General features: G+C 41.6%; 1 protein-coding gene across 3 annotated transcripts in view; it reads left to right on the forward strand.

The window, feature by feature from the left end:
* Window positions 1-7,092: 7,092 nt before the first annotated feature.
* trappc8 (trafficking protein particle complex subunit 8) overlaps window positions 7,093-26,742 on the forward strand; it is a 102,741-nt gene continuing 83,091 nt past the window's right edge. The window contains exons 1-5 of one of the 3 annotated variants that reach the window (XM_055944059.1): window positions 7,093-7,555; window positions 12,143-12,355; window positions 14,273-14,356; window positions 17,700-17,789; window positions 19,660-19,834. In XM_055944059.1, the coding sequence (XP_055800034.1) occupies window positions 7,399-7,555; window positions 12,143-12,355; window positions 14,273-14,356; window positions 17,700-17,789; window positions 19,660-19,834 (719 nt within the window). In that variant the 5' untranslated portion in view covers window positions 7,093-7,398. The remainder of the gene's footprint in view (window positions 7,556-12,142; window positions 12,356-14,272; window positions 14,357-17,699; window positions 17,790-19,659; window positions 19,835-26,742) is intronic. The other 2 variants (XM_055944056.1, XM_055944057.1) reach the window with 2 other exon arrangements.

Consider the following 26,742-nt stretch of genomic DNA (forward strand, 5'->3'; position numbering starts at 1 on the left):
TTATCCTACGGTTCTGACATGGTGTACAGGGAAAACACTGTAAGAACGGCCTATGTTCTGAATTCTGTCGCTGTACATTTCAAAAGTGTTGAACACATAGTTATATTGACGACGTTCGTCCTAGCTCGCTCATTAATGTCTTAATCGAAATTACGTATTGCCTCTTATCCGCTTGTCGTCTCCTTATGCCATAGTTTGTAAATCTCAATTGTCAGTAGAAACCACATTTGTTTAAGCAAGTCAGCCATATCAGCTATGTTTTTTTTAAAGGCAGTAAATGAGGCTGAATGAACTGTTTCGCTGCCAGACAAGGCTCCAGTGATAGCAAGGTGTAGCAGTGGTAAGGTGTTGGGACTCTGCTGTTGGGACTCTGCTGTTGGGACAGCTTTATGTGGGCCCTAACAGTTTATGGGCATTGTTTGTCACTGTTATAGTGCAATTAATGTATTGTTTAGTTTTGTGTTGTGGTTTTGCTGGTATGCATCCCACAAGTTATTTTTCCCCCACCAAGATTTACATGCTAAAATTGCCACTGACCATAAGACATGGTGACAGTGATTGTGTTGGTTGAACAGGTAAATGTGTGGTAAACTGGGAACTCTGGGGGGAAAACAAGGTCAAATCATGACATCAGTGAGTTTCAGGTAGGAAATTTGGAGAAAGATGCCAGAGTTTTTTCGAATTGGAATTCCGAGTTGGATAACTGTTGAAAAATATTTTTACAAGTCAGAATTCATTTTTTTCAGTTCCCAGTTGTCTTGAATTTACTGAAGCCGGAAGTCAGAGATTGCAGCGTTCCGAGTCCCCAGTTGTTTTGAAGGTGGCACTAGAGACCTAAGCTGTGTTCGAATACTCATTCTAACCGCACTAACCGTACTATTTGTGACATGAATTGAGTATATAGTATCATTATTGGTCATAGTATGGATATAGTTAATATGCCAAAAGTACGTCATAAATTCGCCAAAATACAAAGTATACATGCAGTGGACACTATTTCCGTGCTTTTAGGGCCCATAATGCAATTCTTCAGAAAATGGGCGTGGTTTCATAACTTTTCAGATTTTAAGAAAAGGGAAACATGTAGACGAAGTCCGATGAGAGTGTATACAAATGTATTGCTTTAACTAATTATGACAAATGTTAATAAAATGTTTAAAAATTTAATAAGTAATTCCTTTTCAAATAAGTTACGTTACATGTTATGTTGACTGACAATTTGTTAGCTATCCTTTAGCTATCCTTTACAGCAGTATGTTAGCTAGTTACCTACTGTAACGTTAGTTGGCTACTAATACATCAAACTTGCAAGGCAGTATATTAACCATCTGCTATCTAACTAACTACCAAACGTTTATAGACTTGATTATTTACATAATTCTTAGCTAAGTGGTATAGTCGTGCAATTCAATGGCTATCTACTCCGATATCAGAGCACTCTCGTGCAGAATAACTCATGAATTAACAAACGCTCAACAACCTTTGAATATGGCCGGTGTCAGTAAACGTTGGCAAAAAAATGCAAATGAAATTGTTGCCAGCAGCACAGTTACAGTCACTGAACCAGCTCTGCTAGGCCAAATAAAATGGTCAAAGTGAGGTGTTCTCTCACTTGTGTCTGGAAGTAGCTAGCCAACATTAGTCAGTTAGCTTCAGTGCTTGACTGCTGTTGAACGCTCGGATCAACCCTACTCCAGTGTGTGCTCTGAATGCTCCGAGAGCGAAAAGCTCTGAATTTACAAACTGACAATTTGACAATGTTCTGGATTTATTAATGCCCAGAGCGCGCTCTGGCACTCCAGATAGAATTTTACGAACACACCCAAAATCGTAAAATGTTTAACTAGTCATTTGTTGCATAGCAACAGCATCAACTTCCGGCAGACAGGCGAAGCTCTAGTACGCTCAACTGAAACGATACCGTTAGTTTACAGTATACTAAAATGAACTAATAGTATATAGTGTCGTGACGTGACTTTCATTAATGTGATGACTGATATTTAATTAATAATTACCTACTAGGGTTAATAATTACCTACTATGCTGTTTTCCTCAGGGGCATAGGTATGAGTGGGCCTGGGTGGACACATGCCCAACCACTGGGGAGCCCTGCCAGGCCCACCCAATCAGATTGAGCAAAACCAAAAACATAAACATTGTTAGTACAAAAATATTCCTCAGACCTCCAAAATGGTGTCCTGGTGTGGTTTAAGCATTGTTGTGGACTTAGAACATCACATTTTTCTGATTTTGAGAGTGAAAATCTGAAAAATATATTGGAAAACTAATTTTAATACTCAGGAAATCATAGGATTTTTCAAACCGGGTGCCTTTCTTTCGCTGGGCAGGTCATTTTGGGATATCTTTGGCAAAATTAGAGTATACCCACTTCTCCAGGTACCACTACACCACTGTATAGGGTCGATGGAAAGAAAACAAAAACTGAAGAGATTAAATCAGAACATCATTGAAAAGAATATAATAATAATAATAATTTTATTAATCCTTAGCCCTTCTCTGAAGCCTATAGGGAGGAGGTCAGAGACGCCAGGACAACATTCTCTCTCTCAATGTGAGCAAGACAAAGGAGCTGATCGTGGACTATAGGAAAAGGAGAGCCAAACAGGCCCCCATTATCATCGACGGGACTGAAGTGGAGTGGGTCAAGAGTTTCAAGTTCCTTGGTCATACATCACCAACAAACTTTCACGGTCCAAACACACCAAGACAGTTGTAAAGAGGGCACGACAACATATTTTTCCCTCGGGAGACTGAAAAGATTTGGCATGGGTCCCCAGATCCTCAAAACGTTCTACAGCTGCACCATCGAGATCATCCTGACTGGTTGCATTACCGCCTGGTATGGCAACTGCTCAGCATCTGACTGGAAGGCGCTACAAAGAGTAGTGCGTACGGCCCAGTACATCACTAGGGCCAAGCTTCCTGACATCCAGGACCTATATACTAGGCAGTGTCAGAGAAAGGCCCAAAAAATTGTCAAAGACTCCAGTCACCCAAGTCATAGACTGTTCTCTCTATTACCGCACGGCAAGCGTTACCAGAGCGCCAAGTCTAGGATCAAAATACTCCTTAATAACAGCATCTATCCCCAAGCCATAAGACTGCTGAACAACTAAACTAATCAAATGGCTTCTACACTGCTGCTACTCACTGTTTATTATCTATGCATAGTCACTTTACAAATTACCTCAATTAAGGTTAGGTTTCTTCCTAGGTTCTGGCCTTTCTAGGGAGTTTTTCCTAGCCACCGTGCTTCTACACCTGCATTGCTTACTGTTTGGGGTTTTAGGCTGGGTTTCTGTACAGCACTTTGTGACATCAGCTGATGTAAGAAGGGCTTTATAAATAAATTTGATTGATTGATTAACCTGTACCCCCGCATATAGACCCGGTAACCCCTGTATATAGCCTCATTATTGTTATGTAAATGTCTTGTGCTAACTTGTGATTGATTCGATTTTTTTACTTTAGTTTATTTAGGAAATATTTGATTAACTCCATTTCTTGAATTGCATTGTTGGTTAAGGGCTTGTAAGTAAGCATTTCACGGTAAGGTCCACACCTGTTGTATACGGCGCATGTGACAAATATTACTTCAATTTGATTTGAAGGCGTAGAAGGCCCTCATTGTTCCCCACTGTGTTTGGGTAAGTAATAATTTGTGGAATGGCTCTCTTTGACCTCAGCATACATTTTTTCACCATTCTGAATGTCTAAAGAATCCATATGTTCTTCTGAAATATGAATACAGAAATACTGGACATTTTTCACTCTAATGTTGGCGATTTGACAGAATTATAATCATGGTCTTGAATTGGACTCACATTTTTCTTGTGAAGGTCTTGACTCGGTATCGGACCCCTTGTCCCCTCCCGGAGACCCCTTGTCCCCTTCCCGGTCTTGGTCATGACTCAGTCTCGCCCCCCTCTGATCTTTGTCTTGACTCGGACTCGATTTGCTCCGGTCTTGGGCTTGAATCTGTCTCGCTTTGTGGTCTCATACAAAACACTGATGTACACATAGAAGTCATATAGACGTTTTTAAGGCATTCATGGTGAGATCTTTCATAATAAACGTACACGCAAATGGACACTTGACATGTCAGTGTCACGTGTCCACAATGTGACACTACATCTACATGACGTGTATGTCACAGGAGGTTGGTGGCACCTCAATTGAGATAGGACCCAAGATGGTGTAGCAATCAGACGTGTGTTTGTCTTGTCTTGTCCCGTGTAAATAGTTGTTTTTTTCGTATATATTTTAATCTCACTTTCCATCTACGAACTAAATATTCTTTCCTGCAACCCGCTTCACCCAAGGTGGTACGGATCTGCTATTTTTATACTTTATAACTGGAACCCCCATCAGAAGCTAGCCAACTAACTAGCTACTAGCTAGTAGTCAGTTAACCAATGTTAGCAGTCTTCACCATTAGCTTGGACACCAGCCAGCGTTAGCTCGGTCAATACCTGCCAGTCTGCACAGCGTGATATCAACCCAGAGCATATCGGACTGCTTTTCTCTACCACATCACTGGATTCCTGCCGCAAGCTCTGGACCATTACACCGGATCATCACAGCTAGCTAGCTGCAACCGAGTGGCTATTGCTGGCTAACGCCTCTGTTCCGAAGCAAGCACCAGTTAGTCTTGAGCTAGCCTCGAGCTAGGCCCATCTCCCGACTAGCCAAAGAGGTATACCAGCTAATTCTTGGACTACAACATCTCTTTTGCCAATTGGCCTGGACTCTTTATGGCCAACACGGAGCCCCGCCGATCCATCAAGAGTGGTCTGCTACGTAATTGTCCGATGTGGTTTTAACAGGATTCTCCGTTGCGATGTCGCCGAAGACCCATCTGCTATCCCCGGCCCGCTAGCTTTCTGAACGCCTTGTCTCCCGCTCGCCTAGTGTAGTAGCGACTACCGAACAGCTCCCTGACTAATCTATCGCTGCTCATTTTACCTTATGATCACTCGGCTACACATGCCTCTCCCTAATGTCAATATGCCTTGTCTACTGCTGTTTTGGCTTGTTATTATTGTTTTATTTCACTGTAGAGCCCCCAGTCCAGCTCAACATGCCTTAGATAGCTCTTTTGTTTCACCCCCCACACATGCGGAGACCTCACCTGGCTTAACTGGTGCCTCCAGAGACACAACCGCTCTCATCGTCACTCAGTGCCTAGGTTTACCTCCACTGTACTCACATCCTACCATACCCTTGTCTGTACATTATACCATGAATCTATTCTACCACGCCCAGAAATCTGCTCCTTTTATTCTCTGTTCCTAACGCACTAGAGGACCAGTTCTTATAGCCTTTAGCCGTACCCTTATCCTACTCCTGCTCTGTTCCTCTGGTGATGTAGAGGTTAACCCAGGCCCTGTAGCTCCCAGCACTACACCTATTCCCCAGATGCTCTCATTTGTTGACTTCTGTAATCATACGATCCTTGGTTTCATGCATGTTAACTCCAGAAGCCTCCTCCATAAGTTTGTTTTAGCATCACTCCTTTGTACGGCTCTGACTTAGAATATGTGGACAACTACAAATATCTAGGTGTCTGGTTAGACTGTAAACTCTTATTCCAGACTCACATAAACATCTCCAATCTAAAATTACATTTAGATTTGGCTTCCTATTTCACAACAAAGCCTCCTTCACTCATGCTGCCAAATATACCCTCGTAAAACTGACTATCCTACCGATCCTTGACTTCGGCAATGTCATTTACAAAATAGCCTCCATCACTCTACTCAGAAAAGTGGATGTAGTCTATCACAGTGCCATCTGTTTTGTCACCAAAGCCCCATATACTACCCACTACTGCAACCTATATACTCTCCTTGGCTGGCCTTTGCTACGTATTCGTCGCCAAACCCACTGGCTCCAGGTCATCTATAAGTCTTTGCTAGGTAAAGCCCCGCCTTATCTCAGCTCACTGGTCACCACAGCAACACCCACCCATAGCACGTGCTCCAGCAGGTATATTTCACTGGTCATCCCCAAAGCCAACACTTCCTTTGGCCGTCTTTTCTTCCAGTTCTCTGCTGCCAATGACTGGAACGAATTGCAAAAATCACTGAAGCTGGAGACTTATATCTCCGTCTCTAACTTTAAGCATCAGCTGTCAGAGCAGCTTACCGATCACTGTACCTGTATACAGCCCATCTATAAATAGCACAGTCAACTACCTCATCCCCATATTGTTATTCTTTTTTTTGTTGCTCTTTTGCGCCCCAGTATCTTTACTTGCACATTATCATCTGCACATTTATCACTCCAGTGTTAATGCTAAATTGTAATTATTTCAATACTATGGCCTATTTCTTGCCTTATCTCCCTAATCTTACTAAATTTGCACAGACTGTACATGGATTTTTCTATTGTGTTGACTGTACGTTTGATTATCCCATGTGTAAGTCTGTGTTGTTGTTTTTGTCGCACTCATTTGCTTTATCTTGGCCTGGTTGCAGTTGTAAATAAGAACTTATTCTCAACTGGCCTACCTGGTTAAATAAAGGTGAAATAAAATAAATAAATACAATTGGGGAGGATGGCTGGAGTGCAATAAGTGGAATGGTATCAAATACATCAAACGCGTGGTTTCCATGTGTTTGATGATATTCCATTTGCTCCATTACAGCCATTATTATGAGCTATCCTCCCCTCAGCAGCCTCCAATGGTGTGCGTGTCATGTGACATGAACGTGTCAGCAGTTTGATGCCTTCTAAAAAACTAGTCCCCGTTAATTCATGGCGGTATCTTATGGGCTAGGGAGATGTTAGGTGACTTGGTGAAAGGTATCAGTAGCCTCACTAAGCTTAATTTTGACATGAATCAGTCCCCATAGGCATGAATCAGAATCACTCCCATTAAAACAGTACCCGACAAACTGGGTGAAGGACACTGTCTAATGCTGTAGCCCTCGCTTCTTCTTTTGTGGGGTTTGTCGGCGGTTAAACATTTACCAATATAAGTATAAAAGGTTCCTGCACATGCAGGAATTGCGGGCTGCAATTGCACATTTCTCAGAAGCGAATGGTTTCCACTAAATAGCATAGCCACAAAGTCACATTTGGCTATATCGTAAAAATGCATTAAAAAAAAATTGCTTTTTGTCTTAATTTCAGGTTAGAGTTACGCATAATGTCAGTAGTGTGGTTAAATAACGAAGAGACATTTTAAAAATAGGCGGAGTTTATAACTTTGTGGTTGTGGTAACTAATGACGACCGAAGCGAATCAGGGAACTGTAGAATTCAACATGGCTGCCTTGCACTGTTGTTTTCAACTCAGAAGCGGATAGCTTTTCACTATCTAAATCCAGAGAGAAATACAATTTCGTAGTCTGGGCCTCTCAAGCAGACCGCAATGTCTCAGTGTGTACAGTCTGTGCAGGAGTTCATCCAGGACTCGTTTGTTCCGATGGTGGCTGTCCTGTGCAGCGAAGATGCGGAAAAAGTGACTCGTAAAAACAACCTTAATTTCTCGGAGCTGTTAAGACCTTTCTGCCGGCTAACCTCCGAAGGTAAGTGCTTTTATACACAACAACTTGAAGTTTTCATGCTAGAACTTCCACATTGCACAAGGGGAATCTAAAATGAAGCTATTGCGCCGTTTTTGTGTGTTTTATGTCCTCAGCTAACTACTTATCATTAACGTAGCATGTTATCCTAGCCAGCTAAGCTCGCTAACGTTAGCTAAACTACCTAGCTAGCTACACTCCACAGCTACTGCCGTCACTTTGGCAGTCACAGGAATGGCTAACCAGTAACAGATGTGGTGCTGAAACAGGCCTTTGTCTTGTTTCTTCAATGTGTCACCCGATAGGACACGATATGTCCGCTATTGTCGTACGTCTGAAACCGTTTTGGGTGTCTTTGCAGCTAATGCCGTTAGCAAAGAAGGCTTCCTGGTGTCAAAGGGCTGGGAAGAGGCCCACCTAGACTAACGTTAAGTGGGACTGGCAGGGACGTGGGAGTTAAACTTCGCCTGTCATACTAAGTTGTTTAGCTGCAACTTGAAAGTAGAAAGTCTGCTTTCTATCTTAACCAATTTCAAAGGTGCTTAGCCAGCTAACAGCCAGTCACCTTGTTGGACAGTGTCACTGACTGAACAACGCCCGACCACATTTGACATACCGTACGCTAAAAAGCTGGCTAACAGGAGGAAGATGGAGTCTGAGACAGAGATGGCCATTCCGTTGAACTTGGATTAAGCAGTTACAGTTGAAGTCGGAAGTTTACATACACTTAGGTTGGAGTCATTAAAACTCTTTTTCAACCACTCCACACATTTCTTGTTAACAAACTATAGTTTTGGCAAGTAGGTTAGGACAACTACTTTGTGCATGACAAGTCATTTTTCCAATAATTGTTTACATTCAGATTTTCACTGATAATTCACTGTATCACAATTCCAGTGGGTCAGAAGTTTACATACACTAAATTGACTGTGCCTTTAAACAGCTTGGACAATTCCAGAAAATGATGTCATGGCTTTAGAAGCTTCTGATAGGCTAATTGACGTCATTTGAGTCATTTGGAGGTGTACCTGTAGATGTATTTCAAGGCCTACCTTCAACCTCAGTGCTTCTTTGCTTGACATCATGGGAAAATCAAAAGAAATCAGCCAAGACCTCAAAGGAAATTGTAGACCTCCAAGTCTGGTTCATGCTTGGGAGCAATTTTAAAACGCCTGAAGGTACCACATTCATCTGTACAAACAATAGTAGGCAAGTATAAACACCATGGGACCAGGCAGCCGTCATCCTGCTCAAGGAGGTTCTGTTTCCTAGAGATGAACGTACTTTGGTGCAAAAAGTGCAAATCAATCCCAGAACAACAGCAAAGGAACTTGTGAAGATGCTGTAGGAAACGGGTACAACACAGTATCTATATCCACAGTAAAACAAGTCCTATATCGACATAACTTGACATAGCTCAGCAAGGAAGAAGCCACTGCTCCAAAACCACCATAAAAAAGCCAGACTACGGTTTGCAACTGCACATGGGTACAAAGATTGTACTTTTTGGAGGAATGTCCTCTGGTCTGATGAAACAAATATAGAACTGTTTGGCCATAAAGACCATCGTTATGTTTGGAGGAAAAAAGGGGAGGCTTGCAAGCCGACGAACACCATCCCAACCGTGAAGCACGGGGGTGGCAGCATCATGTTGTGGGGGTGCTTTGCTGCAGGAGGGACTGGTGCACTTCACAAAATATATGGCATCACGAGGGAGGGAAATTATGTGGATATATTGAAGCAACATCTCAAGACATCAGTCAGGAAGTTTAAGCTTGGTTGCAAATGGGTCTTTGAAATGGACAATTACCCCAAGCATACTTCCAAAGTTGTGGCAAAATGGCTTAACTTCTCTGGGATATGTGGGGCCAAAGCCAGTAAAAATGCAGAGCGCCAAATTCAAATAAATTACTATAAAAATCTAACTTTCATTAAATCACACATGAAAAATACCAAATTAAAGCTACACTTGTTGTGAATCCAGCCAACATGTCAGAATTCAAATAGGCTTTTCGGCAAAAGCAAACGATGCTATTACCTGAGTTATCACCATAGTAAACAAAGAGAGAGAAGCATATTTCAACCCTGCAGGCGCGACACAAAACGCAGAAATAAAAATATAATTCATGCCTTACCTTTGACGAGCTTCTGTTTTTGGCACTCCAATATGTCCCATAAACATCACAAATGATCTTTTATGTTAGATTAATTCCGTCGATATATATCCAAAATGTCCATTTATTTGGAGCGTTTGATCCAAAAAAACACTGGTTCCAACTTGTGAAACGTGACTTCAAAATATCTCAAGTGACCTGTAAACTTTGCCAAAACATTTCAAACTACTTTTGTAATACAACTTTAGGTATTTTTTAACGTAAATAATCGATAAAATTGAAGACGGGATGATCTGTGTTCAATACAGGATTAAAACAAACTGTAGCTAGCTTTCTGGTCACGCGCCTCTAACAAACAGTACACAACAAGTGACCCTCGTTGAAGATGGCCTAACTTTTTCATTACACAAAGGAAAAACCCTCAACCAATTTCTAAAGACTGTTGATATCCAGTGGAAGCGGTAGGATCTGCAAGAAGGTCAATTAGAAATCGGTATTCCCAATGAAGATCCATTGAAAAGAGTGACCTCAAAAAAACAAAAAAAACTATTCTGAATGGTTTGTCCTCAGGGTTTTGCCTGCTAAATAAGTTCTGTTATACTCAGACATGATTAAAACAGTTTCAGAAACTTCAGAGTGTTTTCTATCCAAATCTACTAATAATATGCATATCTTATCTTCTGGGGATGAGTAGCTGGCAGTTGAATTTGGGTATGCTTTTCATCCAAATGTGAAAATGCTGCCCCCTATCCTAGAGAAGTTAAGGACAACAAAGTCAAGCTATTGGAGTGGCCACCACAAATCCCTGACCTCAATCCTATAGAACATTTTTGGGCAGAACTGGAAAAAGCGTGTGCGAGCAAGTAGGCCTACAAACCTGACTCAGTTACACTTGCCCTGTCAGGAGGAATGGGCCAAAATTCACCCAACTTATTGTGGGAAGCTTGTGGAAGGCTACTCAAAGCGTTTGACCCAAGTTAAACAATTTAAAGGCAATGCTACCAAATACTAATTTAGTGTATGTAAACTTCTGACCCACTGGGAATGTGATGAAATAAATAAATCATTCTCTACTATTATTCTGACATTTCACATTCTTACAATAAGGTGGTGATCCTAACTGACCTCTAATACATGGCATTTTTACTTGGATTTAATGTCAGGAATTGTGAAACTGAGTTCAAATGTATTTGGCTAAGGTGTATGTAAGCTTCCGACTTTAACTGTCCTTGTATTAGAATTTGGCTTAGTGCTAGTTTACCAAATGCCAGGTTACTCATGGTCTGACAATGAAATGTCCTGGCTACCTTACTCTTTATGCAATCTAGTTAGCTATGTAGTTTCCAACTGATATCCATAGCTACCATATAGTCTTGCTACAAAGGCCTAGCAACCACATCCATAGCTACCGTGTTTCTTTTTGCTATGGCTCATGTGAAATTGGAAAACTGTCGTGTTTTGGAATAAACAAGACTGGGTTTTAATCATCAGGCTATGATAAAATCACATCCATTATAGTCACTGACCTGTAATAACCCAGGTTGTCTTATAATTACCCCTTTCGGGCCTCCCGAGTGGCGCAGTGGTCTAAGGCACTGCCCATAGGTAAAATAATAAATAAATAAAAATAACCCTCTCATGTACATTAGATTTGTGGAATGCACAGTTGACATATTCTGCTCAAGAGGAGTTGGATTAGGGGTTTCCTATTGTCCTCCTGCACCTGTCTATCCAGAAGGTCAGTCAGCCCTACATTACAGCACGGTTGTCACAGCTGCCTGTAGAGCAACAGACTTACTAACAATTTAGTAGCTGGTGTGGATGTGTGTATTCTGGGGGAAATTCCTCGAATTAGAGATGTTACTCCCGCAAACAGGTTGTGGCATTGTCACAAAAATTGCTTACAGAAATTTTGCTTTTCAGTGGTGTGTATGTGTGTGCCTGCTTTTCAGTCAAATATAATCTAATTTCTGTAGGAATGTTTCCAAATTGTTGACAGGCCAGACAGACTTAGAGGAGGACACAAAATGCTCTCTTCGCTATGGAGAAGTGCCATAAGAGTTAGGCTACATGACCACTTGAATGTGAGTGTATGCTTTGATGTCCGGCTGTCCAAACATGCTGCCTCATGATAATGTTCTTACTGCATGAAGTTGTATGGGCGCTGTTTCTGTGGATTCTTCATGCAGTAGTCATAAGTAGTTGGGTGTTTTATATCACCTTAATTTAGTCTCACATCCACGTCTCTTCACACGTTTAGCATCATCCCCCTCTTGTTAAAATTTCGAATTATTTTCTTAATTTGACTGTCTGTGTATCTGAAAGGAAAAAGGAGATGCACACTTCAATCAATGCTCTCATGTGGTTTATTGGTGACATATGAATAACCTATATTTTCTCATGTCCAGCTCAAAGACATATGATGTGTGATTGTGCATATGTAGCCTAACCTTTTCCCATACGGGTCTCTCAATAGGTCACATGAGGGACCCTAACAATCAGGTGCAGGTGGTGAAGAACCTTCGCATCAGTGTCAACAATGTGGTGACACGCCCGTCTGTCCCCACCGCCGGAGTCCATAGCCCCGCCCAGCGACGGCTGCTCAGCGAGGTGGTGTCGGCATGCCAACCAGCAGAGGGGGGTGTGGCCATTGTCATCACCGCCGGAGACTATGACCTTAATATTAGTGGTGAGTAATTTGGACAGAGAAAGAAGGGGATGAGTGTGACATGGGTAAAGGATGGAGTGTTTAATGAGTTGTAGGAATGTAGTGTTTATTGATGATGAATGTGAGACTTGTCCTGTAGTTTCATAGACTGTCCTGCAGATGGCAGCAGACACTCGGGAGAGAGGCATGACTAGGGATTTATTTTAAAATAAATTGTTTTCCAGACAGACAATAACAGCAAACATATTGCAATATGGGAGTGATTTCCATGTTCATTTTGTAATTTATGAACTTCTCTCGTTTTATTTTCTCTTCTCTTGACCTGGACGACCCTTGGGTAAGAGCCTACTTCAACCTCTGTCCTCTAATCTACAACGTTACAGGTCAAGCCGTTTGACAGTGGAACAGAAATATCCCTAAACACTTTTAGTTACCTGAAATTTAGCTCAGAGAAATGCTTTTTGCAGGACATATTATTTTTCAGTGTATATAGCTAGGTTTCCATCCAATTGGCGACAGATTTTCATGCAGATATTCACACATCTGCATAAAAACAATATGCACATTTTCCCACCAGATATGTGTTTCCAGCAAATTGACTTGTTGCAGATAAAAGGCTGTGTGAGGTGACAGTGCACATAAAAATAACTTTTGTAGTTCAATTCCCATGTATCGAGAAAAAAACCACAGGTTAAATGGGTTTCCATCTCATTTTCAAATCTACTGATGGTTTTAACACATATGCCAACTCTGGTATTGGCACGTGTGCTCAAGCCAACAGCTGGCAGATACAGTGCGGGTATAGCCTACATGATGATACTATGGACAAAGAAGTTAAATCATTTAATTGTCAAGTGGCAGCCAAGCATTGATCATCATATCACCAGAATAAGACCCTTGATATTTATTAGAAAGGAGCATCAAGCTCATTACTTTTCACATTCACCACCCTGTGAAGTTCATAACTTATTTCATCTGTAGCCTAATAAACTGCATGCTTTTCCGAGTCGTAGTTGGAGAGCCACACATGTCATCGCATGACTCCAAATTTACTTCGATATGATGGTTGTTATATTCAATATTTTCGCGTAAGAGTTAACAACTCCATTTCTTGCATAATTCATTTTACCAACAAGAAAAGATCCCACCGTGTCTAGCGTATTTTGTTTTGTGGACATTTGGAAAGTTTAACAGCAACATTTGCTGTTTCCATCAGGCCTGTCGTAATGTTTAAAAAAACATGTTTTTTATCCAGCATGTACTTTGCTCACAATAATGTTGGATGAAAACGTGGTTTATTATATGAATACAGCCTAGAGAAATTTCAGGAAAGTTAATGGAGATTACTGTTACATTTTCACAAGGAATGACCTTTGAGTAGCAGTGCAGCAACTTTGTGGTGACTCTATCAAAGCGTGTGTTTCCCCCTGCTGGTCCACATCCACAAACCTCTCCAATCCACTCAATTTCTCCCATACTGTTAGTGGACCTTGCTTGGATCAAACAGCCTCCTCTAACCCTAACCTACAGTTAAGTCAACCCAACTATGGCTCTCCTATTTCTCCCTTTGACCTATGAATGGAGCATAGAAATGGTATGTTATGTCTTCACTGTTTTGTTTGAATCTAAACTGGAAGCTAAGCTTATGATTTGGGCTAACCTTTTTTCCAAGCTATCTATAGGTCACATTTGTAGGTCAAAGTGGAAGCCATGGTTGTGAGAATGACCCTCTCCAGCAGCACAGTCTCATATACTGCTGCTCTTCCCTGGTTTTCCCTACAGTGGTCAACTAGCTACAATGTGGTATCTACAATGTGATGTGTACTATCTATGATATTGGTACTGTGGATGAGCTATGAGTGGTAAACATCAGTGGGAGATCCTGTACAGTTAATGGGATGTTGCTAACGCTAGTCCATGACTCTCTCCCCCTGTCAGATCGCTCTGTTAAAGCTAGCGTCCCCTGGTACAGTGACTGGAGGGACACACTAACGGAACTCAGCACCTCCAAGCATTATACAGGTACCTGTACTCATCTCACCTGGCCTCACCCGACAACCTCACAATATCTATGTAGGGGGTGGCCCTACCTCTCCCCCTCTCTCCGTTCTTCTTTCTTTCCATAGCATATCTGTAGCAGACTGTCCTTCTCTCCTAACATCCTCCATTTTTATAATTGAAACTGGCCTATCCGTGGTTGGTATATTGGTTCCATTGTGCCAGGCAAGCTCAATCAAGTACAGCTAATGTATTTGAAATGGTTTCAAATTTTATTTTAAACTGATGTATGAGCATTAGTAGCATATAACTCCTGTGTTCTTCTGTTCTCTCTCAATCAGCTTTAACCTGTGGTCCTCTCTGAAAAGTAAGGGATAGGAAATGATTATGGGTGACACATGGTTTGCTTGTTTGTAAACAAGGTACAAACTACGCTATTAAAAGTAACAACCAATCATTCAATGACTAATTTCAGGTTTGGCTAATTTGCCTTAGTACATATATGGCACTAAATGAATTGTGCAGGACAGTGGACACTAACAATTAAGTGTGAGTTATGCTTGTTTTGACTTGTCAAATGAATGTTTATTTAGGCCTTTGTTGCTACATTTTTCAAAAACGGACCTAGTGTTGTCACGATATGCAGATTTATTTAAATTTTATATTTTATACTTTGATATCTAGTTTAGTATCATAATACTCATTACCAAAACGATACTGGAATGATACCATGGCAACAAAAAAAAGAAAACATATTAGCTAAAGTCACAGAATAACCACTGGGCTTAATTTTTTGAAACATTGAACAATATGTTGAAAACTAGTAGAATAAATAGATTATATTCTATATTCAGTAAAAAAAATTGGGACAAATTTTAATTTTATATATCCGTTATTTTACCAGGTAAGTTGAGAACACATTCTCATTTACAGCAACGACCTGGGGAATAGTTACAGGGGAGAGGAGGGGGATGAATGAGCCAATTGTAAACTGGGGATTATTAGGTGACCATGATAGTTTGAGGGCCAGATTGGGAATTTAGCCAGGACACCGGGGTTAACACCCCTACTCTTACAATAAGTTCCATGGGATCTTTAATGACCACAGAGAGTCAGGATTCCCGTTTAACATCCCATACGAACGACGGCACCCTACACAGGGCAGTGTCCCCAGTCACTGCCCTAGGGCATTGGGATATTTTTTAGACCAGAGGAAAGAGTGCCTCCTACTGGCCTTCCAACACCACTTCCAGCAGCATCTGGTCTCCAATCCAGGGACTGACCAGGACCAACCCTGCTTAGCTTCAGAAGCAAGCCAGCAGTGGAATGGCAAGAATATAAAAAAATGTAATTATGCAAACCCATGTGTGAGACTCCGAGCATACAAAATTATTTTACATAAACTTTTGAAATATAATTTGATACATATCAGGGTTAATTTTCTCATCTATGGCTATAATATTGGGTCAAATGACATTCTTTAGACCTAGGATTCATTACAGCTAAATATTTTGATGTATTAAATTAATAGTTACAAAACAACAAACACTTTGAAGCTACTTTCTGAAGCTTCTATATTGTAATAGTCTACACGCAATAGAAATACAATGGAATTTACACAGCATAGTACATTTCACTTCCTAGGGTGCAATACTCCGCCCAGGGCTGCTGGCTGGCTAGTGGCTACTGCTAGCAAGCCCAGTCTAACACAAAGTAGTCTAAATATATTGCTGTCAAGTTATGAGTGCATTTGACATGATTTTTGGCTTGTGTAATCATATTATAATTCTCACATGAATGTCATGCTGAATATAGGCAGGTAGCCTAGTGGTTAGAGCGTTGGACTTGTAACTGAAAGGTTGCAAGATCAAATCCCAGAGCTGATAAGGTAAAAACCTGTCGTTCTGCCCCTGAACAAGGCAGCTAACCTACTGTTCCTAGGCCGTCATTGAAAATAAGAATTTGTTCTTAACTGACTTGCCTAGTTAAATAAAGCTAAACAATTATTATTATTTTTTTGTCGTTTTAGAATGTTGATCTATGATCTCTCGCTTGCTTTTCAAAAGTTGCTTGCACTGTTTGCATAAGCGCAGCCTGGCTAGCTACTGCCCCCTTGAAAAGAGTCAGACAAATTACAAGACAGACTCAACCCTCTCAATTGGCATATGACGTGAGACACATTTGACAGATGTACCTAAAGTAACACAAATTCTGGTACCAAACCGTTTTTCATGTTCTAGTATTGAAAAAGTACTGAAGTTTCGGTATATATCGTGCAACACTAGACTGACCTCTGGTGGCTTTAGATTCCCTTTCTCATGATTTATCTGCCATACAATGATTCATGTAAATGTCTTGCTGCGTAATCTTTTTGGAAAATGGACTGGAGCCGTGCCCAGGGGTTTATAGGTTAATCTTCCTCATTGTGCTGTTGTGCCTGTGTTCTACTATAGTAAATGTACTGCTATATAACCAAATTATTATTGTTTTACTGGCAGTCTTGGTTTAAAGTTTCTCCATCCATATTCAGATTGAATCTAAGATTCAATGGTCTCTTGATTTGATTGTTGCTTCTTGCTGTACTATTTATTTAGGCCTATATTTTTGTAGAGCTGACGAGAAGAGCTGTCCTCTGTCCAAAAATATACATGGGTCTGTCGGTTTTGGCTTCCATGCATAGAGAGAGACACCGGCAGCTCTGTACAGTTCTCTTATCAGTTGATCTAGTCCAAACACACAGTCTGCTGTGTTTGTCTTGTGAAGAGCGAGAGAACCAGAGATGGTGGAATTACCAGGATGTATTCATTAGGGCAGACCTTTTAAAGATCACGAGAGCTTCTTATTGGACGAGTTCTGATAGTACCGGAGTCAGTATGCAGACAACACTATTTCCTCACTCTCATCCAGGTATTACGTTACATAGGTGTCTACACTTGCTTAGATCCTCATTGTCCTGTCAACATTACTGCCTGAAGCTGGTTGTTCTTCTGACAATACTGGGTGTATCTCTTGATGACAAATATAGTCTGCAATAAGCAGCAAGATGCTCTCTGCATCTCAATGGGGTTTAGGATAAAATAAGAATTGAGTGCTGGTAAAATCCTTCTCTTTCATCTGGCTAATCATTTATTTATTTCTCTCCCTGAGTATCATTTGTTACAGCTACACAATCAGTGTGTGTATGTCAATTCCCAGCCTCTCTTGTCTGGTTGAGCTGGGTGTGTATAGACCTCTCTCAGCAGCGCCCCTGGGTGTAGGCTTCAGGTGGTCTCTGTGCAGCTCCACTCTCTCAGGGTTGTGTTGCATGGAGGTGAGGTTAGGTTAGAGTGATGTTCTTGCTCTCATTTTGTTGTTGTCTTCTCTCCAGCCACGACTCCCTGGTTTGAGGCGTACAGGGAGAGCTTCCTCCAGTCAATGCCTGCCTCTGACCATGAGTTCCTCAACCACTACCTCGCCTGTATCCTTCTCTGCTTCAACATACTACAATAAACACTATGATCATGATAAATCAAATCTCAAAATCAAATCATTTCTAGGTAACAATTAAGTACCTGACTGTTTATTTTTTTATTACAACAAATTATATATTACCAGTGTGATCATATACAGTGCATTCGGAAAGTATTCAGACCCCTTCCCTTTTTCCACATTTTGTTACGTTACAGCCTTATTCTAAAATTGATTAAGTTAAAACAAATCCTCATCAATTTACACAATGCCCCATAGTGACAAAGTGAAAACAGGTATTCTGGAAATTTGAGCTCCGGTGTATCCTGTTTCCATTGATCGTCCTTGTGATGTTTCTACAACTTGATTGGAGTCCACCTGTGGTAAATTCAATTGATTGGACATGATTTGGAAAGGCACACAACCTGTCTATATAATGTCTCACAGTTGACAGTGCATGTCAGAGCAAAGACTAAGCCATGAGGTCGAAGGAATTGTCCATAGAGCTCCGAGACAGGATTGTGTCGAGGGACAGTTCTGGGGAAGTGTCTGCAGCATTGAAGGTCCCCAAGAACACAGTGGCCTCCATTATTAAATGGAAGAAGTTTGTAACCACCAAGACTATTCTATTCTAGCTGTCTGCCTGGCCAAATTGAGCAATTGGGGGAGAAGCGCCTTGGTCAGGGAGGAGACCAAGAACTCGATGGTCACTCTGATAGAGCTCCAGAGTTCCTCTGTGGAGATGGGAGAAGGACGACCATCTCTGCAGCACTCCAGCAATCAGACCTTTATGGTAGAGTGGCCAGATAGAAGCCACTCCTCAGTAAAAGGCACATGACAGCCCGCTTGGAGTTTTCCTAAAGGACTCAGACCATGAGAAACAAGATTCTCTGGTCTGATGAAACCAAGATTGAACTCTTTGGCCTGAATGCCAAGGGTCATGTCTGGAGGAAACCTGGCGCCATCCCTACAGAGAAGCATGGTGGTGGTAGCCTCATGCTGTGGGGATGTTTTTCAGCGGCAGGGACTAGGAGACTAGTCGGGATTGAGGGAAAGATGAACGGAGCAAAGTACGGAGATCCTTGATGAAAACCTGCTCCAGAGCACTCAGGACTTCAGACTTCCAACAGGACAACGACCCTAAGCACACAGCCAATACAATGCAGGAATGGCTTCTGGACAAGTCTCTGAATGTCCTTGAGTGTCCCAGCCAGAGTCTGGAATTGAACCTGATCTAACATCTTCGGAAAGACCTGAAAATAGCTGTGCATGATGCTCCCCATCCAACCTGACAGAGCTTGAGAGGATCTGTAGAGTAGAATGGTAGAAACTCCCCAAATACAGGTGTGCCAAGCGTGTAGCCTCATAACCAGGAAGACTCGAGGCTGTAATCGCTGCTAAAGGTGCTTCAGCAAGGTACACTGAAAGAGTGTGACTTCATATGTAAATGTCCTAGTTAATGTCAAACCTGTTTTTGCTTTATCATTATGGGGTATTGTTTGTAGGTTGAGGGGGGAGGACGATTTAATCAATTTTTGAATCAGGTTGTAACACAACAAAATGTGGGAAAAGTCAAGGGGTCAGAGATAATGTGTTGAGCCTATAGCCTACTGCACAAATCTCAGAACTATTTTTAAAGATCAAATGCAGCCGTTTGTATCTCAATATCAAATCAAAAGACGGTCTTTTCAAACAGCTCTTACACCAAAAGGGCATTATCATTTTTCAGTTTGTCCATCTGTCACTCTCCAGCTATTTCCCCTTCTCTAATTTCATCCTCTCTCCCCACCCTACCTACTCATTATCTTCTCCTTTTGCTGCTCTCTCTCTCTCCCCCCCACCTCTCTCTGGTTGTGGTTCCTTGACTGGTGCTCCTGCAGGTCTGTTGGTGGTGTCGTCCAGTGAGGCTGTACCAGTGGAGCAGTTCCTCAAGCTGTCTCAGGAGCAGCACAGGATCCAGCACAATGGAGAGTACACCAACCCCAAGTGGTTCATCCCCAACACACTCAAATACTACGTCCTCCTGCACGACATGAGCCAGGGGGAAGAACAGAGGTGGGCAATAGACGCACACACACTTGCATGCACACACAGTCGCGCTCTCTCGCGCTTGTCGTGGCAATTTCCTGTATTACCAAATGAGGAGAGTTATAAACCACACACCAGTCAGTTATACTTAAATTTAATCTTTAATCATATGAGCTTCAAAATCGCCCTTTTATTATTATTTTTTATTTTATTTCACCTGTTTTTAACCAGGTAGGCTAGTTGAGAACAAGTTCTCATTTGCAACTGCGACCTGGCCAAGATAAAGCATAGCAGTGTGAACAGACAACAACACAGAGTTACACATGGAGTAAACAATAAACAAGTCAATAACATAGTAGGGGAAAAAAAGAGAATCTATATACAATGTGTGCAAAAGGCATGAGGAGGTAGGCAATAAACAGGCCATAGGAGCGAATAATTACAATTTAGCAGATTAACACTGGGGTGATAAATCATCAGATGATGATGTGCAAGTAGAGATACTGGTGTGCAAAAGAGCAGAAAAGTAAATAAATAAAAACAGTATGGGGATGAGGTAGGTAAATTGGGTGGGCTATATACCGATGGACTATGTACAGCTGCAGCGATCGGTTAGCTGCTTAGATAGCAGATGTTTAAAGTTGTTGAGGGAGATAAAAGTCTCCAACTTCAGAGATTTTTGCAATTCGTTCCAGTCGCAGGCAGCAGAGAACTGGAAGGAAAGGCGGCCAAATGAGGTTTTGGCTTTAGGGATGATCAGTGAGATACACCTGCTGGAGCGCGTGCTACGGGTGGTTGTTGCCATTGTGACCAGTGAACTGAGATAAGGCGGCGCTTTACCTAGCATAGCCTTGTAGATGACCTGGAGCCAGTGGGTCTGACAACGAACATGTAGCGAGGGCCAGCCGACTAGAGCATACAGGTCGCAGTGGTGGGTGGTATAAGGTGCTTTAGTAACAAAACGGATGGCACTGTGATAAACTGCATCCAGTTTGCTGAGTAGAGTATTGGAAGCTATTTTGTAGATGACATCGCCGAAGTCGAGGATCGGTAGGATAGTCAGTTTTACTAGGGTAAGTTTGGCGGTGTGAGTGAAGGAGGCTTTGTTGCGAAATAGAAAGCCGACTAGATTTGATTTTGGATTGGAGATGTTTGATATGAGTCTGGAAGGAGAGTTTGCTGTCTAGCCAGACACCTAGGTACTTATAGATGTCCACATATTCTAGGTTGGAACCATCCAAGGTGGTGATGCTAGTCGGCGTGCGGGTGCAGGCAGCGACCGGTTGAAAAGCATGCATTTGGTTTTACTAGCGTTTAAGAGCGGTTGGAGGCCACGGAAGGAGTGTTGTATGGCATTGAAGCTCGTTTGGAGGTTAGATAGCACAGTGTCCAAGGAAGGGCCAGAAGTATACAGAATGGTGTCGTCTGCGTAGAGGTGGATCAGGGAATCGCCCGCAGCAAGAGCAACATCATTGATATATACAGAGAAAAGAGTCGGCCCGAGAATTGAACCCTGTGGTACCCCCATAGAGACTGCCAGAGGACTGGACAACATGCTCTCCGATTTGACACACTGAACTCTGTCTGCGAAGTAGTTGGTGAACCAGGCAAGGCAGTCATTAGAAAAACCGAGGCTACTGAGTCTGCCGATAAGAATATGGTGATTGACAGAGTCGAAAGCCTTGGCCAGGTCAATGAATACGGCTGCACAGTACTGTCTTTTATCGATGGCGGTTATGATATCGTTTCGTACCTTGAGCCTTTGACTCTCAGATCAATTCAGTGTCTATAATGAATTCTGAGAGTCCCTACAAAAGAATACCAATATCTTTTATAGCCAAGATACACCCCTCTCAACTTACATGACGGACCACAGATCTTAGGAACAGTTCACAAAGAAAGACTTTTACTTGAGGAGTATCCCATAGCCAGATAGCATTAGCTATAAATTATCGTTCAGTTTGGTCTCTAAAACGAGGTTCTAATCTCGTTCCTGGTACTTCATAGTACCAAAACATTACCTCATCCAAGGCATAACTCAATTGTCAACTCAATCTCATGTAAAACCCCCTATTCTCCCCACTCCTGGACAAGCTCACTGAGGGGAGTGACTTGCGCACAGACATTGTGGAGCCAAGAGATAATTGGTTCCCCCTTAATCATCCCTTCACATGGTTTAACAGATACATTCACATATGAAGACAAGCCTGACCTTTCCCCTCTCTGGGCCCCAAGTGACTTTTCCCTAGCTGAGAAGGGATAAGTGCAACTGCCTACAGTATAGTCCAAAGGGAGACATTCTAATGACAAGTATCTCACATAAGCATATTATGTAAATAAAACATCTTATTTATCTATGTTACCCAACTAATTCTGATTCATCCCCCACTCGCGCGCTCTCTCGACAGCCAAGTCTATGACCTCAGCTCTTCTCTGTGTGTGTGTGGCCCTCTGCATCATTAGACCAAAAGCAGTAAAGAGGAGGGTGTTGATTCTGTTCCCCACCGGCAGTTATGGATTCCTTTCATTTTTACCAGTACACAACCTTGAATTAAAACCTCATTATTAGCACAACCTTGATGCATGAACGAACCAAGGGATGATTCATGTGGATTGAGAATGTATTTTTATAATAAAATTATGGCGGGATGTAAATCATTTCATTTTACTGTCTGTAAAAATATGGCCAGAGGCTGTTAACTGGTTGGGTTAAGTAGTAATAGCTTTTCAAAAGAAATTCTGAGTCTATGGATTCGTCTCCTTCCGTTCCTACGTTTAAAAAATGACTATATAGGGGGGGAGACTATAGATCTGTCTCTGTACGTATGTTAGTCACATGATATCTCAAACACCACTGGCCTGACTTTGACAAACTTTGGGGAATGATGCGGCTGCCATGGACAGTATAGAACAAGAAGGCCCGCACACTTTTAAAGCTCCCAGTTCACCACTTTATTGACAATGTTTCCATCCAAAACGGATCTTCGTCAGGTCAAACAAACTGAGTGCTCACATCCCAAAATATACACGTTTCACCTCACATGACCATTTCGGACATGACGCATGGTGGGTGCAAAAACAATTTGTATCTGTAATAATTGAATAACAATGAGATGTGTACATGTAGTAGTTCCAGAAAATATATATATATATACACTGTTCAAAAAATAAAGGGAACACTTAAACAACACAATGTAACTCCAAGTCAATCATACTTCTGTGAAATCAAACTGTCCTCTTAGGAAGCAACACTGATTGACAATACATTTCACATGCTGTTGTGCAAATGGAATAGACAAAAGGTGGAAATTATAGGCAATTAGCAAGACACCCCCAATAAAGGAGCGATGCTGCAGGTGGTGACCACAGACCACTTCTCAGTTCCTATGCTTCCTGGCTGATGTTTTGGTCACTTTTGAATGCTGGAGGTGCTTTCACGCTAGTGGTAGCATGAGACGGAGTCTACAACCCACACAAGGGGCTCAGGTAGTGCAGTTCATCCAGGATGGCACATCAATGCGAGCTGTGGCAAGAAGGTTTGCTGTGTCTGTCAGCGTAGTGTCCAGAGCATGGAGACGCTACCAGGAGACAGGCCAGTACATCAGGAGACGTGGAGGAGGCCGTAGGAGGGCAACAACCCAGCAGCAGGACCGCTACCTCCGAATGTTCACCTCATGGCATTGGTGACTAGTTCTCCTCTCATTCAGCCCCCCTTCACAGTAGAGTCATCAGACAAAGTTCTACAGACTGTTGACATCTAGTGGAAGCCGTAGGAAGTGAATACTCATTCATATCTCGCTGTGATTTCAATGGGATCTTGGTTGAAACTCGACCAGCCTCAATTCTCACTTCCTGTTTGGATTTTTTCTCAGGTTTTTGCCTGCCATATGAGTTCTGTTATACTCACAGACATAATTCAAACAGTTTTAGAAACTTCAGAGTGTTTTCTATCCAATACTACTAATAATATGCATATATGAGCAACTATGACTGAGGAGCAGGCCGGTTACTCTGGGCACCTTTCATCCAAGCTACTCAATACTGCCCCTGCAGCCATAAGAAGTTAAAATCGGAAAAAATAAACAAATAGCTTCTTAGCAAAGAGAAATTTATCAAGCAAGAATTTTTCTAGACTTTCTGGAAGTGGTGTGCGTGGTGCAGGGAAAATTGATAACTAGCTGTTAGTGGCAGAGGTTTGGAACTCTTTATTGGTCTATTAATTAAACTCCATCCCACCAAAACAGGTAGAAATTTCAGACGATCTTTTCGAACAGCTCTTACACTAAAACGGCATTTAATTAGATGTTTTTTTTTACTAGGTGAGATTAAAATTGATTTAATTTTCATTTTTGTCAATGACCTACACAAAATATATAAAGCAGACCGAAAGAGGTTTTCCTCTCTGATTTTTCCTGTGCTTAGCTCTATTACGTTTATTTTATCCTAAAAAAACTCTCCTAGTCTTTGCCAATAACAAGCATACCCATAACATGATGCAGCCACCACCATGCTTGAAAATATGATGAGTGGTACTCAGTGATGTGTTGTGTTCAGGACATACAGTGCATTTGTAAAGTATTCAGACCCCTTGAGTTTTTCCACATTTTGTTACGTTAGAGCCTTATTCTAAAATGGATACAAAAAATAAAAAAAATACTCATGAATCTACAGTTGAAGTCAGAAGTTTACATACACTTAGGTTGGAGTCATTGAAACTCGTTTTTCAACCACTCCACACATTCCTTGTTAACAAACTATAGTTTTGGCAAGTTGGTTAGGACATCTACTTTGTGCATGACACAAGTCATTTTTCCAAGAATTGTTTACAGACAGATTATTTCACTTATAATTCACTGTATCACAATTCCAGTGGGTCAGAAGTTTACATACACTAAGTTGACTGTGCCTTTAAACAGCTCGGAAAATTCCAGATAAGTATGTCATGGCTTTAGAAGCTTCTGATAGGCTAATTTACATAATTTGAGTCAATTGGAGGTGTACCTGTGGATGTATTTCAAGGCATACCTTCAAACTCAGTGCTTCTTTGCTTGACATCATGGGAAAGTCAAAAGAAATCAGCCAAGACCTCAGAAAAAAGATTGTAGACCTCCACTAGTCTGGTTCATCCTTGGGAGCAATTTTCAAACGCCTGAAGGTACCACGTTCATCTGTACAAACACTAGTACGCAAGTATAAACACCATAGGACCATGCAGCCGTCATACCGCTCAGGAAGGAGACACATTCTGTCTCCTTGACATGAACGTACTTTGATGCGAAAAGTGCATATCAATCCCAGAACAACAGCAAGAACCTTGTGAAGATTGCTGGGGGAAACGGGTACAAAGTATCTATATCCACAGTAAAACGAGTTCTATATCGACATAACCTGAAAGGCTGCTCAGCAAGGAAGTAGCCACTGTTCCAAAACCACCATAAAAAAGCCAGACTACGGTTTGCAACTGCACATTGGGTCAAAGATTGTACTTTTTGGAGAAATGTCCTCTGGTCTGATGAATGGAACTGTTTGGCCATAATGACCATCGTTATGTTTGGAGGAAAAATGGGGAGGCTTGCTAGCTGAAGAGCACCATCCCAACTGTAAAGCACGGGGGTGGCAGCGTCATGTTGTGGGGGTGCTTTGCTGAAGGAGGGACTGATGGCATCATGAGCGAGGAAAATTATGTGGATATATGAAGCAACATCCTTTTTATATTTTTATTTTTTATTTATTTATATATATATTTTGTTTGCCTTCACCTCCCTTATCTCACCTCACTTGCTCATATTGTATATAGACTTATTTTCACTGTATTATTGACTGTATGTTTGTTTTACTCCATGTGTAACTATGTGTTGTTGTATGTGTCGAACTGCTTTGCTTTATCTTGGCCAGGTCGCAATTTGCCTACCTGGTTAAATAAAGGTGGAAAAAAAAAAAAAAAAAATCTCAAGACATCAGTCGGGAAGTTAAAGCTTGGTTGCAAATGGGTCTTCCAAATGGACAATGACCCCAAGCATACTTCCATAGTTGTGGCAAAATGGCTTAAGGACAACAAAGTCAAGGTATTGGAGTGGCCATCACAAAGCCCTGACCTCAATCCCATAGCAAATCTGTGGGCAGAACTGATCTAGCAGGTGCGAGCAAGGAGGCCTAGAAACCTGACTCGATTACACCGGCCCTGTCAGGAAGAATGGGCCAAAATTCACCCAACTTATTGTGGAAGGCTACCCGAAGCGTTTGACCCAAGTTAAGCAATTTTAAAGGCAACACTACCAAATACAAATGGAGTGTATGTAAACTTCTGACCCACTGGGAATGCGATGAAAGAATAAAAGCTTAAATAAATCATTCTCTCTACTATTATTCTGACATTTCACATTCTTAAAATAAAGTGGTGATCTTAACTGACCTAAGACGGGGAATTTTTACTAGGATTAAATGTCAGGAATTGTGGAACTGAGTTTAAATGTATTTAGCTAAGGTGTATTAACTTCCGATTGCAACTGTACACACAATACCCCATAATGAGAAAGTGAAAAGAGTTTTTAGATATTTTTGTAAATGTATTAAAAATAGAAAACAGAATTACCTAATTTGCGTAAGTATTCAGACCCTTTGCTACTAGACTCGACATTGAGTTCAGGTGCATCCTGTTTCCATTGATCATCCTTGAGGTGTCTACAATTTGATTGGAGTCCACCTGTGGTCAATTCAATTGATTGGACATGATTTGAAAAGCCACACCCCTGTCTATGTAAGGCCCACAGTTGACAGCGCATATCAGAGCAAAAACCAAGCCATCCCCATCCAACCTGACAGAGCTTAAGTGGATCTGCAGAGAAGAATGGGAGAAACTCCCCAAATACAGGTGTGCCAAGCTTGTAGTGTCATACCCAAGAAGACTCGAGGCTGTAATCGCTGCCAAAGGCGCT

Source organism: Salvelinus fontinalis, chromosome 14 (assembly GCF_029448725.1).
Source record: "Salvelinus fontinalis isolate EN_2023a chromosome 14, ASM2944872v1, whole genome shotgun sequence".
NCBI classification, from domain to species: Eukaryota; Metazoa; Chordata; class Actinopteri; order Salmoniformes; family Salmonidae; genus Salvelinus; species Salvelinus fontinalis.